This window comes from Dermacentor variabilis, chromosome 3, assembly GCF_050947875.1.
Source record: "Dermacentor variabilis isolate Ectoservices chromosome 3, ASM5094787v1, whole genome shotgun sequence".
Classification (NCBI taxonomy): domain Eukaryota; kingdom Metazoa; phylum Arthropoda; class Arachnida; order Ixodida; family Ixodidae; genus Dermacentor; species Dermacentor variabilis.
Genome location: NC_134570.1, coordinates 12,269,915 through 12,286,202, shown reverse-complemented (window position 1 = coordinate 12,286,202; position 16,288 = coordinate 12,269,915). Strand labels below are relative to the sequence as shown.

Here is a 16,288-nt window from a genome sequence, read left to right as displayed (position 1 = left end):
TGCTTAAGATCGCATCTCATTGGATCAATTGCTACTTTACTCATTCAATGTTTCTGCTTCTGTAAAAAAGTCTGATGGCAGTGCTAAACTTGTGTCTGCATTTTTACTTGTGCTTAAAATTGTGGAAAAACACTGCTCACATGACCCCCAGCACTATTCTTTTTACTTTGAGATATTTCTAGCGTACACAATATTCGCATTCGTAAAACCAGTGTGGAATTTGGTTATTCACTATTCCTGTTGCTCTTGGCATAATTTTCTGCTAACCATTATTGGCTTTGTGTAGATGCACCTTCTTGCTGCTCTATTCTCTCAACTTAGGGGTTCTAAATGCGTCTGTTCTTTCTTGCATGCTGCAGGGGGATGTGGTCACAGTGAGTTTGGATGTGGTGATGGGAAGTGTGTGGAGGATTTGCTCAGATGTGACGGTTACTATGACTGTGAGGACTTTTCTGATGAGCAAAACTGTGGTACTGATCAAATTTGTCTCATCACTATTCTTCTAAAGCATGAAGGTTTTAAGTGCACTGAAAAGAAGAGCAAAACTTGCTCAGTTTCTTCAATTACACATTGCAATGCATGATTTAAAACAACATACTGGTTAGGCATCATAAACATAGTTCAGCTTGAAATTGAAACATTAGAAGCATGCCACAAAACATTTTGGAGCCTTAAAACTTCATGCATTATCCAGAGCATGCAATGACACAAAGCAAAACAATTACTTGATAGTCAATACATCAATATTCTAACTACTGTAGCACAGTAAAAATGACAGGCACCTAATTGTGATGCCAAACCCGTGACTACAAGCTCACAAATTTAATATGGACAATACGAGCAACTTCTGCATGCCATCTTCATTTCATTTGCTGTTTAATGTTGTCTTTTCTTACCTCTTCCCTGCTGTCTGTCTGCCTTATAGAATCTCACCTCTGCAGGCCTTCACAATTCCGATGTCAATCAGGACTCTGCATAAACAGAGATGAATTTTGTGATGGAGTGCCTCACTGTCCTGATCGATCTGATGAGCTTAACTGCTGTAGGTTTATCCTGCTTACTGCTTGCCTCTGTATGTGCTGAAATTGCTTAGGTTGACTGTCATGTTTTATTGCTATTACTTTTTGTCTGTGCATCCAATTACCTACACCTCCTATGCTTGAGGTGTCTGAGCAGAATACTGTTGGTAGAATTTGAGCTGTAGTTCTGTAGATTTGAGCAGCATGTTGCTATTTGTCCCTGTCTATTCTCTTGCCCTGTATCTTTCCCATGGCCGCAGGGCAGTTCAGATGTTCAGTAGATAGTGACATTCAAGATTCCCACAGCCTTCCTTTTCTTTTTCCTTTTCTTTCTTAAATATGATAGACTGCTACTACTAGTACTACTTCAATTACGAATGTTGATTCAGATCTTTTACATAGAAATGCTGGCTGTTATTGCTTGAACAAATACAGGCCTGTATTTTTTCATTTATGGTGTACATTATAACGCTGTGTCAAAGGGAAACTGAGCACAAATGCTGAGCTTCCAAGATTCAAGGAAATTAGTTTTTCTGGGGGGGAGAGGGGAACGGAGGGGGATCATAACTAATGCTGCTGCTGCTCTGTGCTAGGTGACTATAGCCTCGGCCTTGATCATTCCGCACCAGCTATCATTTCATTGAATGTTTACTGCTAATGGCTGTTCTCTCTGGTGGGCCAACTTCTAAGACATACGAGCAAGATATAGTAATGACCCCTGTTCCATGATTAAGTCAATCTTATTGCAGTCATCAATGCACGGCGACATTTCAAGTGCTGCTCTGATAGGAAAGCAAGAAGGAACCATTCTTTAATGTTGCTTTGGTGTAATCTTCTGTTTGTTCCTTACAGCACACAATTTTTTTTCCTGTGACACAGTAATTTTTATTATCTGCATTATATATATTTTTCAGGGACATGCCAGCCTGGACAGTATGTATGCGCTAATGCTCAGTGCATTGAACGATCTCAGCGCTGTGATGGTCGTTTTGACTGCACTGACTTTTCTGATGAAGCAGACTGTGGTAAGCATATATCATTATTAAAGTGGCTTGTCCTGACAGCTGAGGCACTTTAGATTAGCTTGCATTCATTTTATTTTAAACCTTTACAGCTCCTGATGCTGGCGTGAACATCAAGGTCTACCCAGAACGGCAGACAATTAGACAAGGTATGATACATGAATCCTGCTAAATTTATAACTGAAAGCACTTATACTGGGTGTAATGGATAAGGGTATCTCTGTAGACATTGAACGCTTGCATGTTGGAATCGGGCCTCCTGTTTAACCTATCAACACCCAATTTTTTGGACTTACTACAGGCTGCGAAAACGTCTGAAAAATCGGGCATTCAGAAAAAAACAGATGCATGCCTTTTACTGCTCTCACGGGCTCAAATCGCCACAGGCACGTCTGAAATAGCTATGAAGGCCTGGCAGTACACATATTGTTACGTGGTAGTGACTGTGACGCAGTAGCAAAACTGTAAATGGCGAAACTAGATCTTTATTGGGCAAACTTGTGCCCTCAAAACCAAGTTACACTTGAAACACAACGAAAGCGGCGAACACAGTTGGATATCGTCTGAAATCTGATCAGCGGGTCAAGTGCGTCGGCTTTTATACGTGAGTCATCGAAGGTTCCAGAGCGATCGCTGGGACCCGCATGTCTTCCACAAAGTTCTACACTATTTGTGTCACGCATAGAAGCAATCGGACTACACAAGGCTCGGTGACACAGTAGATGGAACCATCTCTAACATTCCAGAAACTTGCGATACATGTGGGCGCATCCTGCGGTGTACGATAACATTTGTTAGGCGGTGAAACGTGGTCACCTGATAAAGATAAACAAGTACAAGTGTCAGTATAACTAAGGCGTATCATTGGTCGTACTGAGATAGGTGACGGCGGGTGCACACGTGTATAATTACGAGGAAGCTTTAGCTCAGGTGCTCCTATCTAAATACATGTAAAAGGAGAATTCATTTTTCTCGGCAGCCACTGCACCAAATTTGACGAGGTTTGTTGCATTTAAAAGAAACTTAAGATCTAGTGACTGTTAATTTCAAATTTTCGATTTAGATTGTCAATGTTTTATTGAAAAATTGGCAAAAAAACGAAAATTTTCAGGAAACGAAACTATGAAGTTTACAACTCTGTAACTCAGCAATGAAAAATAACCCAATTCTGTGAATTGCATCTAATAGTACATCTAAAGCGGACAAAATTTATATGTTATGTACACATAAATGCCAAAAATTTAGTTATATGGAAATACAGCTTTTGCGGAAACCTTGTACACAACGTAACAAATTCATGTAAGATATAAATTGACAACAAATTTTTCCACTTTAAATGATGTAATGGATGCTATTTACATAACCGCGATATGTTTTTGATGCAGAGCTATTAATTTATAAACTTAATGCATCTGTTTCTCAAACTTTCACATTTTTGAAAATCCTTCTTATAAAATTCACGCCCTAAATAGAAATTCTGCTACCAGCAGTCACTAGAATTTAACTTTCTCTCAAGTACAACAAATTTCATTAATATCGGTTCAGGGGTTATTTCAGAAAAGCGGTTTTGCGTTTTACATGTATTTGAACAGTCCGCACCGGAGTTGGGCCCGAGGTAAAGCTTCCTCTTAAAGGGGCACTAAAGTGAAGAAATAAATCAGTTTAGACTAATAAAGCATTGTTTCAGAACCCTGCAGGCAGTCATTTCAAAGTAAGTTTGGTTATTAGGTGAGAAAATGAAGGTCGAAATATCAGTATTTGAATTTCGCGCCGGAACCCTGATGCCGGTACGTCAGTGTGACGTCGGGGATTCCAAAGCATAGTTTCTCACTACATTACCTAGAGGGAAATCTGGCGCTGCTGTGCTGTGGTATGCATGGGAATGCTGGTATATTGTGACTTCGGATTGGCATCGTTCTCGGAGAGACACGACACCTTGAAGACGCGCTTGGCAAGTACCGTTCCGTCTGTCACAATGATTCATTTTCTACTAAAACAGTACGTGAAAAGCTGCTTTAGCTCTATTATTACGCAAAAAGATGTTTGGTTTAACTATGAGAACTTGTTATTACGTGTACGATTATATAATACGTAAAAAGTATCAGCGAGCCGCTAAAGTTTGAGGACAGACGACAAGGTTCGCGCTCGCTTTGAAACAGTTTGTTGTCTGCTCTTGCTTTTCTTCGCTTGGTCATGCATTGTAGGTGAGTAAAGGTGTAATATGCATGAATGGAAACATTTTATGAAGATTTTACTTTGAGAACGCGTTCATGAGCCTCGCAGACACATATACCATCATTCCCATGATGGCGGTGCCCCCTTAAGAAACTCCCATAGACGGTGACGCCAGATTACCCTCTAGGTGTTATAGTGAGAAACTCTGTGTTCCAAAGTATGTTTCTGCATTTGGGCCACGTTGGCTGTGTAAAGGTTCCTGAAACTTGTCATGTTTAATATTTGGTTCCCTTAAAACACAATGTAATCAATCTGTAGCACTACAAAATTAAGTGGGCCCCAGAAGATGCCATCAAAATACATGACGTCACAGCGACCAGGTGTGGGAATTTCAAGGAGGCGTGGACACCTGTCGTTCGTTTTTGCGCTTTTTCTGGCTTTCCAAGCATCTCATCGTAATAAGAGTGGTGTTTTTGGTGTTGGAGAAAGTTAATTTACTGATGCACAGGAAATCATTTTTCTCTTTAGTGTCCCTTTAAAGGGGTGGAGACACCAAATTTTGAGGCTATAAAAAGTCTGTTGTAGGCTGCTTCTGTATGCGAGAACACCCACAACGAGGTATTGGACGCTGCAAACATGTCAAAATAATTTTAATTCAGCTCCAAAAAGTCATTAAAAGCTCCCTCTCGTAGTAGAGACCCATCGCTAGCGTGGTTGTTATGACGTCACAGCGGAGGAACAAAAATATTGACGTCATAGCACACTAGCACAAAAACGTGACGTATGATGAGTAGTGATGAAATGCCGATTACGGAGCCTGCTGAACTGGGCGACTGAGCATGGCCTCCACTATGACCGAGCTACAAGCATATAGAAATCATTCTTAAAGGGCCCCTGAAACGGTTCAGGCAAATTTTGTAGAATCGTAGGGTACAGCTTAAGTAGAACATTCGCACCACAATTTCAGTGAAGCGTTACATATTAATGGAGCTACAAGCGATTAGAAGTTACCCTCCTCCCTAGCCATGCTTTTCCTCCTCAACTCGTTCGCCGAGAGGTCGGGGCTAAGCTCTGCCTTCACTGGTTTTGCGTCACGATACGACGTCACATCGTCCACTTCCGGTTGTTTCGGAGCCTGACTCCCCCCTTCACGCCAAACCTCTCCGCTAAACGCTTGGCCGTCGACCTCAAGCGAGAGCTATCGAAGCAGCATGCATTGAAGAAATAAAACGAAGGACACCGACCAACAGAAGTGCTAAAAGATGAATGAATCTAAAAGACGTTTCGGCTTCGCTACGGAAGCCTTGTTCACAATGGGATGACGGAAGGTTCATGGAAGCTTATGTATGCTACAGAATGTGACGTAAGCAGCGCGTGTATGACGGGGGGAGGGTTCCCTCATTTCGATTGGGCGTGTGACGTGTTCTTTGTATCTCCAGTGATTCCAGATACAGCTGCGATTTTAGGTTTCTTTCGTGGCCGATAATTTTCGAGCGATCCCAGTCGATCTTGTGGCCCATTGTATCCATGTGCTCGGCAAGGGCATTCGACACTGTACGCTTCTTTTCGACATCTTTCTGATGCTGCCTCAGTCTCTGTTTGAAGTTTCCCGACTCACCGATGTATGCGCAGTCGCAATCTGCGCAGGGTATCTTACAGACCACGCCGGGAAACGATTCTCTCAGAAGCCTGTCCTTACCGCCGACGAGCGCTTGCCTCGGCTTACACACGGGCACCTGCGCCACCTCAACGTCATAATTGCGTAGAAACTGCATCATAACTGCGGCCTCACCTTCCGGGCCCCCAATATTACTCACACGGAGGAGGTGGCTATTGTGCTTGCTGCCGCAGATCCAGCGTCTCGAGTCATCATTACTGATTTGAGGGGTGCTTGCCGCAATATAGAACAAGGCCAAATCCCATATCGTGCCTTCCAAATCCTTAAAAAATGTGAGAACCAGGGATTCCAACCCCAGCGCTCCATCATTTGGGCCCCAGCTCATCGGGGAATAGAGGGGAACAAAGTAGCAGACACTATAGCCCACGCGCTTTATTTCCGGGCGTCGCCTCTATCACCCGTCGATGAGGTTCCTGAATTCAAACCGGCAATCACCTTTAAAGAAATCGCACAGCTGTATCAGCTTAATCACGGCTGATACTCCCCCCTTGCAAAGGCCTCAAAAAGACGGAGGACCGCTGGCTTCTCCATCTCTACACGAATACAGTGCTGTGCCCGGCGATGCTAAAACACTTCAAACCGGCATTTTCGGGCGAGTGCCCGCACTGTGGGGAGGTGTTTGTGGATACATACCACATGGTGTGGGCATGCCCCTCCAACCCTGCTTCTCCCCAAACCCCCACCCTACCCGAGAGGACTGGGAGGCCACCCTGCTTGGCTGCTCAACCCTCCAGGACCAACGTGCCTGGTGGCCCGAGCCGAAGCCGCTGTAGAAGCCACGAGGGTCCCAGACTAGGGACCCCCCCCCTCCCCCCTCCCCCCGAGACTTTGTAAGGGCTGGGACCTTAGGGCTCAGCTCACACCCTTTCTGTAAATAGCAGAAATAAAGTTTATCCCGTAACCACCACTAGAAAGCCTTCTAGTTCGCTATATTATAGCCTAGCGTTGCTGCGGTGGTGGCTACGGCTGCCAACAGATCTGCATGAGGAAGCGCTGGTAGCGCCGGTTCGAGGAGGTGGGATAATAGAGATGGAGGCAGTGGTGGGGGGGCTACAATTAGTGTCGTTTCAGACCGGTGGTAATGGCGCAAAGTCTGGAGAGTCAGACGGCGAAATTTTTTTTTTTTTTTCGCATCTGAAATTTCAGATATTCTCACACATTTACTCTATGGGGTATGTAGCGGTGCCGCGAAGGCGTCCGAATTATCGGGCATGTCCAAAAAATCGGGCGTCCGGAAAATCGGTCGTTGACTGTACATGCTTGCAAGCAGCGTAGGTCCTTGCAATCATAAGTTCACATGGGAGTAGGAAAAAATTGACTTAAACATACAACTCCTGCAGAGTATATATTCCCTCCCTTTTTCAAGTACATCCAATGTTTACAGGGGTGAATATTTGCATGTAACATTATGCTGTCACATTGTAGACTTCCCTCAGACCAATTAAAAACATTGCTTGCTTGCTTGCTTGCTCAATCCACTCAAGTCTTTTAGTGTTCTCTAGACTGCACAATCATTTGAATACTTCCGCTGCGTACGTCGTGTTACAACAGTGTTAGAACAGCATGCTAGAACGCATGTATAAGGCATGTTTTCACAGCAGATAGCAAGTGCTGGTGTGGTGCAGTGGTAGAGCAGCAGACTCCCATGCAGAGGGCCCGCATTTTTCCTGGCGGGAACTTTCTTTTTAGATTGAGCCCATAACAGCTTACGCTGCAACAAATCAGGTGCCTGCTACAATCATTAAAAACAAATGCTCCCTATACAATAGGAACTTCCCCATTTTCACATTTGCAAAGCTAACTTGCCTGTATAACACGGGCATCACTTTGTCTAGTATTGGTGCCAGCAAATCTTCACAATTTTTTGCTATGATCTGACTTATAAAAGTTGGGAACTAGGTATATTGTGCATAGTTCGTATATCTGTTCTTTTTACTCTCGGTACTCATACTAAAATAACGAATTGTTACTTGCATTCGTGTTCCTTGAAGTGCTTCCTTGAAGTTTCACATAAAAATCTCCTGCTGCAGCGGCCTAGTGGCTATGGTGTTGCACTGCTGCGGCGATTGGGGGATCAAATCCTGGCCGCCGCCACGGCATTTCAGTAGGGGCGAAATGCAAAAACACCAATGTCCCGTGCATTGGGGGCATGTTAAAGATCCCCTGGTGGTCAAAATTAATCCAGAATCTCCCACTAAAGCGTGCCTCGTAATCAAATCATGGCTTTGGCACCTGAAACCTAAGAATTCAATTCAAAACATAAGAATTGTCAAATTGTCTGAGAAAAATATTGCTAATATACATCCATTCAAAACACCAGTGATCAGGCTATAACTTTATGTATCGCAGTATACATTGAGACTACTAAGTCTTGAAATGGTAAAATATAAATGCAATGAAAATGAGTGCATTTCCAGTGGTAATCAGTTAAATAGCACTGCATCTCTACATTGCTGACAGAGCAGTGGAAGGGTTGCAGAAGAAAGCATGAATGGCTCAAGGGAGCAGAAAAAGTGTCTTCAATTATTGAATTGCTTATGGCTACTGAACAGAATTTTAGATTTTTTGTGGTTATCTCCCATAAGCAAATGTATTGCATAACTTTTGCTTTTAGCTGAATATCTGAACATTTAATTTTGCCTTGTTACTGCCATTTCAAATTACCAGTAGGTTGGCAAACTGGGCAAGTTGCAATGTATGTGTTCTGAAAGGTTGGAATGTATCTACTCTGAAGGGTGTCCTTCGGATTCGCTGTAATCTTGGTTCAGTGTGTGAAGAGGTAAAATGAATTGATAAGTTGATGCTCTAGCCAGCATACAGGGTGCTTACTTTGGTATTAGACCCTGCTGACCTAGCTATCACCCTGCATATTTCTTGTTCATAAACTGCAGCTGTTAAAGTCTCAGACTGATCTAGTACTGTAAGCTTTACAGGGACCAGATGTGTGCTACTGCATACACATACACGGCTGCACAGAACTTGCACCATTGCTTATACACAACGTAAAAAGTGATGTGCATGAATGTGGACTTGGGCGCAGCATAGCAATTTTATTTAGCTGATTCATTCTGGAATTTTTCTGTAAAATAAGTTTGAAATCAGTTCAATGAAGGGTGGAAGGCAAGGATAATTTAAGAAAAATGGAAGAAAGCTTGTTAGGGGGCTCAAGAGTTTTTTTTTTTTATATATAGAAACAATAACTCTTACCAATGCACAAATGTCTGCTCACGCACAAGCCCTTGGTGCATTGGCTTGGTGGCCTGGGGTGTTTCATTTATAAGTAAAGTTTCATGGTGTCTGCTCACTGTGTCAGCTATATTCAAATGGCAGAATGCAAAAGTGGCCATGTGCTCATTTTGTCTACATTGGTAAACTGTGTGGTTGAAACAAATTCAAAGCCCTTCAATGTAGTGCATTTTTCGTACATCAAAACTTGTCATTTAAACAATTGAGGCTACCAGGCTCAGGCTACTGGATGCCACAGTACGGTGTACCAGTCTGGGACCATTCATCTTGCAGGCTTTCATCTACCAGGTTTGTTACAAAGTGCTGGAAACCTTGACACATGGGCACAAATGGCAGCATTACCTGAAGCAGCAGTTAACATCTTTTCTACCACATTGTGCATCATTTCTTCTGTTGTGCTTCCCGTAGGCCAAGAGGTTGTATTCCGCTGCCGAGATGAGGGCACCAGGCGGTCCCAGGTGAAGTGGACCCGGTCGGATGACAGCCCCTTGCCTCCACAATCAACTGATGCCCGTGGCAGGCTGACCATGCCCAACGTGCAGCCTGACCATGGGGGCGTCTACCTCTGCAAGGCTGTGGGTGTTCCAGCTTCCACGTCGGGGGCTCAGAGGGCTGCTTTCCTCACCGTGCAGCCATGTAAATATCCAGATCGCTGTGCCCCCATTCCCTGAGACTGGCCTCCTTCTGCATCTGGCAGGCTCTGTTTGGTGACTCTGGGTGCTTGGCGTGCTTCAGCTGTCTTGCTTTTTTGGCTGTTCTGTTCTTACGCAACTGGAGAGCCCTTTCATTTCACCCATAACATCATAGGTAGTTGCTTTTTGGTACAGTAATTTTTACAAAGGTGTTGTTATGAGCATGTTTGGCACTGGTCCTGAATTGCCTGTGTGTGGCTTGTAGCTGATGCATTTAGAAGTGCACGTTGTTGAACTTAATATAAAAGTGCCTGTAGCAACTCAAGTCATGTATGGATGCCGGACCATTCTTGAGAAGGTGTGTTGAGCTGCTCTTATCAGTATGGCTGTCTGTTATTTTTCTGAGTTTTGTCACCTGGACTGTGCGTATTGTCTGTTGCTATTAAGTAAATTTGCCTTGATCTGTCCAAGACATTTTGCTTTGTCACATGAATTGAAACAGCATGTTGACCATGAGGCTTTTCCTATCATTTAGTTACTGTTTCAAGCCAAGTGATCCCGCATGTCATATACTCTTCCATGAAAAAAAAAAAAAAAAGTGTGAATACCACAAGTACCATCTACATTTTTGAGACTGCCTGTTTAGTTGGTCTGAAGCTTTCACACTTTTTGTTGAGTGCCATACATTCAGTTTGCATGGCTGCTACATGCATTGTGTATGCCATGAAGTGCCACTTCCAATGATCACTGAGACATCAGAGTGCATTAAATGTACATATACATAAAAATTGGGGCCTTTTGGAATCCTTGTGACTCATGAAAAAAAAATATGCAAATCTGTGCATTGCTCAGTGCTGCTTGACTTCATATATAATTGTGGCTTGGAGTCATTTTTGTATTAAAGGCCTTCTACAAAAGCATGTGTACATTGGTTGTGGTTTTATCTTGTCATTTCGGGACCTAACCATATAACAGGCCCTTTGATAAGTATTTAAGAAGGTTCCTACCATACGCATTCCAGTGAGTGGTTTGAATGGCTTGTGTGAGCATTTGCTTTAGTGGGGAGGGCTTGAGGTGGAAATACTGTCATTGAGCACTAAATGCTTAAGCTTAAATAATAACCTAATAGATGTGACCTGTATAAAATATGTGCCTGCGGCAGAGGGATGTGTAATAAAATAGAACCTTTCATATTCCTGTTTATGCTTTTCTTAAAGAACAGCAGGCAAAACCAGTGCGTAAAACTCGTGAAACTAGTATTAAATTTTAGCATTCATCTGTGCACAATCCTGTATGTACAATTTCCTTGTAGAATAGTAAATTAGGCTGTATGCATTATCAATAAAGCCTATAAGATTAATATAGTGCTTATAGCATTTAATTCCAGTGTTCTGAGTTACTCTTTGCTAACAAAATTAAGAGTGCCTCCTTCACCTCCTTCCAATTTTTGGCCTCTCGCATCTAGTGAGCTTATTTTCTTGCTTGAGAAATCTGCATTCAGGATATTTCAAGGCAGTCATTTGTGACTTCCTGTAGTATCCAGGATATATTGAAATAACATGTTTGTGTACAGGTGGTTTTGTATTACTGCCATACACAGGCCATGCTTTTTTGAGCTTTACTAATGGTTCTGTCTGTGTTCGTGCATGAAGCTTTCTTGCATTATAAATCATACTCGTTAACATGGTGGCATCTTCTTTATTGAATTAATGCCTCAGCTGAGCCCTACTATGGAGACTTCCTACCAAAAATTGATCCGAATACATATGAAGGTACTTGCATTGAGCTGTACTGCATGTATGTTTCTGCATGTTGCAATAAATGGTGCCACTTGTGTATCATGTTACCGGAGCTTCATTCATTAATGCTATTTTCACATTGAGCTTACGTGTGCTACTTATCCGCACACAAATACAGGATCAAGTGTACAAAGTTAAAGCACACGGGGGAAAATTCGGGGAGCAGTATAGGTTGCATACTGCCAGCAAACTAAAAAATTTCACTTTCAAGATTGGCCTCCTCTTGCAGTTCTTCGCTTGCATCAAAACTTTGGAGCAGCCTCTAAGTTCATAGTTGATGTTTATTGGCCACTGTAAATTTATGGTAGCTCTTAAAAGGGTGAGGCAAGAGCCTGGTAGTTTTATAGGTAAGCAAAACTATGCCGACAGTCTTGCCTACAGTTGTGTAGCTGTAAGGCTAAAAAAAAAAAACTACAGGAAGTAATCCTGCATATTGCTGGAAAGCTATGCAGAGGCATTGCACACAGTTTAAACCTAGTATTTTTGCAGATATAGACTAAACAAAATGTGCTTCCATGTACCATATGGGATAGTACCCCTTTAAACTGGCATCATGGTTTACTGTAATTTCGTTTGTGTTTACATAAGGGTACTTAATAAATCTTTGAAACTTGGGAACTTTTTAATTATGTGACTATTACATGATGGCTGGCTGCATATTGTGCGCATTGCTTTTATCAGTCTACTAAAACTATGTGTACATTCATGAAGTTCTAAAAACTCAACTATGGTTAAAGAAGAGTTGACAGGAGCCACTAGGTACTGTACGTTGGGTAATTTCACTAAATGTTCCAGAATATTTCAGTTGCTGGGCAGTTAATATATTCAACTATTAATCACCTAATAGGTGATAAGTGCTTAAAAACCTACAGTAGAGTCAGCAGTGTTGCTGAAGTTGCATGTGTTTCTGGCATGGCATGGCAGCTAGCCAGCAGATGGTATTAACAGCTGCATTGCATTAGTGGTCTACTTAATTCTGTTTGGGAGAAATTATGCATTGCATGTGTAATGATACTAGTGTATACAGTTTGTCTGCAGATAGATGCAAAATTGCATGGGCAGCATTTGTGGCTCACTAACAGTTATGACTTACGTATTAATCACTATTTTTTTCTTTTTTTTAACTTGCACCTGGACTGGCTCGTCTTGGTGAGAACATTTTTCTCCTGCTTATACAATGCATAAGGCTACTAACGAACAGCATGTTGAGTGGTAGCGTGAAGTATGACAAATTTATTCATAAGTTTCATTGCAGAAATCGGGCAATGGAAATTTATGTTTGCCATGTGTATTTATGTAAAGCTCACAAAGTTTATTTCTAGCTGTGCTGACTTGAAGTGGCACTTGACCTAAATTTAGAAATGTACACCAAGGGACAAATTTAGCTTTTGATGTGGGAAAAGGCTGATTAACAGAAATAAAGCCACATACATGTACAACTTAAACCTGCTTTGTCTTCACACCTCGGTTTGATAAAGACATCTTGCAGAGCTGGTGACCAGAATGCTCACACACTTTTAGAGAGTGTAGCAGCATCACTCATATGTGAACTTCAGGTGTAAGATGTTGCACACACACACACACACGCACACGCACACACACACACACTTTTTAAGGATGTGCTTGATACCCAAGAATACCAACATGGTCTTGCTGCATGCCCAGCTAACCTAGATGGAAACTTAGCTCTATTGCTGGCAGATCTGCTTCAGCTTGCCGCTCTAAACCTGCTAATGCACACGTGTGAGAGAGAAACAATCTCATTTATTTCTGCAGACACTCCACCAACACCGAAACTGGATCGACCGCTAGGAGCTTGCAAACATGATGAAGCTACCTGTCAAAACGGAAAGTGCGTCCCGCGGAAGTACGTCTGTGATGGGGACTATGACTGTGATGATGGCTCTGATGAAAACAACTGTGGTATGTAAACGCATGCATCTCAACACCTGGTGATGGATATATTGATATGATGTGCATGTTTAGATGCCAGTGTCTGAAGGGCTTTTAGCTCACTTTGTGGAAACCTTTCAGATTACTATGCCAAGCCTGTCACTTCTCACTGCGAAGAAAGGTTCCTTCGAGGTTTTCTTTCTTTTTTAACAGTATTTTTATCCCTTGCTTTATGGTGCATTCTTGTTTCCAGTGATTTCCCTAAAATATTTAGTCTTACAGCTATAATTGTACTCAACTTTAGGCTCACAATTTTTCGTAGAATACACTTTTGCCCTATCTGTGCATCAGTTTTTTTTTTTTTAAGTGAAAATGGTTTTATCCAGGAAAATGTATCGTTGAAATCTGTATAAAAAACATAGCAACATTGCGCAACGCTGTATTACCGGCACTTTCACATCTCAGAAATGTCACTCAGCTACTGCTGGTGCATGCTTTGTGGCACAATTCCTTTTCTATAGACAGTGAGTCCACATTTAAATTGCCTTTCACAGAAAAGTAGCTTTGAAGCACATCCTCAAAAGTAGCCAGTGGGTATACTTCTTGTGCATCTAGCAGTCATTGCTTTCGCTGATAGCTTTGTCTTAATGAACTGTGATCATGATGTCGTTCATGCTAAATGGGTTGCATGACAGCATTTTGTGATCCACATATTAATTTTTTTAATGTGACATTGACACAAGTGGAATGCAGCTTCTCGTTCATTTTGTGTTCATTACTGCTCATGCACTACCCAAATTCAGGAGGCTCTCGGCTGGCACCAAAAATGGCACTTTCTGAAATTATTTCAATGTTTTGCATATTGTACTCTATTCAGATGGGTACCGACAGTTGCTTACAACTGCAGAACATACTGTCAGATTGGAATGTAACAAAATACTGAATGTGCTTGTCAGGTAGACATGTCATCAATGAATGTGTCAATCAAAAGAAATGGCAACAAAAGTGTATGAGGTGTTTTCAGTATTTTGGTTTGTCTATTGGGTGAAAAGTCAACAGTGTAAGAAGGTTCTGCTATATTTGTTCAGCTGCTGCAGTCAGCAGCAGAAGCAGCAGCAGCATCTCAAGCATAATTTTTCAGCCAGTTTTTTCTGTATATGCAGTGGCCTTTGCCGTTAAGTGCTGTGGCTGGAGGTGTGACTAATAATGGTTTACTTTTGCTCTAGCTCAACCCTCCCTCTGTGAGCCCAACGAAATGCAATGTGACAACAAGAAATGCATCCTGAAGGTTTATCTGTGTGATGGGGATGATGATTGTGGTGATGGCACAGATGAAAGAAGCTGTCGTAAGTGAGCCATAGTGCATTGCTTCTTTTTCTCTATTGATTTTATACCTTTTCTAGTTGAAACATACTATGTTGGAAGGTACTCTACCAGGACTCATTTTGGATAGTATTGCTGAAGAATCTCTTAAGGTTCCTCAAAATCGTGTACAACTTCTGCTCTCTGCATGCAACCATATTTTTTTAATGGCCAAACTCCATAAATATATAAGCATGCTGATTGTCTTCATGAAGCAGTTTCGACATATTGCACTATGTGCTGCTTTTTCCCAGGTGACAACATTCCAGGATCTCCATGCCGAATGGGAGAGTATCAATGTCTGTCTGGAGACCAGTGCATCCCAAAGAGTTTCCACTGTGATGGAGAGTTTGACTGCCAGGACAAATCTGATGAAATTGGATGCTGTGAGCTGCCTAGGTTCTTTTAGATTTTGTAAACTGCTCGATCAAAAAACCTAGATTACCAAGGCCAGAAATGCTGGCTTTAAGACATTTAAAAAAAAATCTGCAATAATGTATACATCGAAACTATGGATGTTTGCTGAATTTCTGTTTATTTTTTATTAATTTTTTCTTCTGGTGATTGTGTATTCAAGGAGCATTAATATTTATGCCTATAAGCAAAAGTGTAGAGATCAGAGGCTTGCCAAAAAAACTTAATTTTTTCACAACTCAAACAACAGAGAAGTAAATCGACTTTATTGCGTAGGATGTTGGTAAACAAGAATGAATGAGGCTAGCACTATGCACACCTCTTCCTCTTCAACATGCATTCTCCAACAAAGTTAGAAATTCACTTGTGCACATATGGTTGCACTCTCATCAGGTGGGAATTGCTATTGTTTGCTTGCTGTTGGTAACAACTAAAAAGAGAATGGAGCAGGTTGAAAATACTGACAACTTATTTGTATGAATGTGTGTGGATTAGTATAGGTTTTATGTATGAGGACCAAACAAAATGTCACAAACAAGTAGTGCCAGAAATTCACCTAATGCGAATTCAATATTTAATGGGCAGGCTGTTCTGTAGTAATGATCATGGTACAGGAGTAGCACTGGCAGCTCAGCTACTGCTTAAACATTGTGCCTAAATGATGATGCTTTGCTGTTCTTGAATTGTAAGGCTTTTCATTCACTGCAGTAACATCTTTAATACTATAAATGTGCTTGAGAGTATTTATCAGTGACATGGCGGTGTAAGCTGCAGTGTTGAGTTGTATGTGCATTTCAACAATCCACCGCCAATGTGGCTATATAAGTTGTTCATACCATTACATTTCTTCCTTGGAGCCGTTCTTGCCTCCTCAATTCTCATGGCAGTTTATGTAGTAGTATCTGAAAGTTCAAAACAATTGTAGAAAGTGTGCCTTATCTTCCTGCTTATTGCGTGGTGCAGAAAAATTTTGTTGTGTTTACATAACGAGACATGTGAAACCACACCACAAACACAAAAAAATATGACTGAATGCTGAACTCTTCCA

At 41.8% G+C, this 16,288-nt stretch overlaps 1 protein-coding gene across 27 annotated transcripts in view; it reads left to right on the top strand.

Moving 5' to 3' along the window:
- Positions 1 to 16,288, top strand: part of trol (terribly reduced optic lobes) — a 623,238-nt gene that overhangs the window by 359,242 nt on the left and 247,708 nt on the right. For 24 of the 27 annotated variants that reach the window (XM_075684186.1, XM_075684204.1, XM_075684193.1 and 21 more), the window contains 7 exons: positions 926 to 1,042; positions 1,934 to 2,044; positions 2,134 to 2,190; positions 9,549 to 9,776; positions 13,348 to 13,494; positions 14,691 to 14,810; positions 15,081 to 15,212. In XM_075684186.1, the coding sequence (XP_075540301.1) occupies positions 926 to 1,042; positions 1,934 to 2,044; positions 2,134 to 2,190; positions 9,549 to 9,776; positions 13,348 to 13,494; positions 14,691 to 14,810; positions 15,081 to 15,212 (912 nt within the window). The remainder of the gene's footprint in view (positions 1 to 925; positions 1,043 to 1,933; positions 2,045 to 2,133; positions 2,191 to 9,548; positions 9,777 to 13,347; positions 13,495 to 14,690; positions 14,811 to 15,080; positions 15,213 to 16,288) is intronic. The other 3 variants (XM_075684187.1, XM_075684208.1, XM_075684201.1) reach the window with 1 other exon arrangement.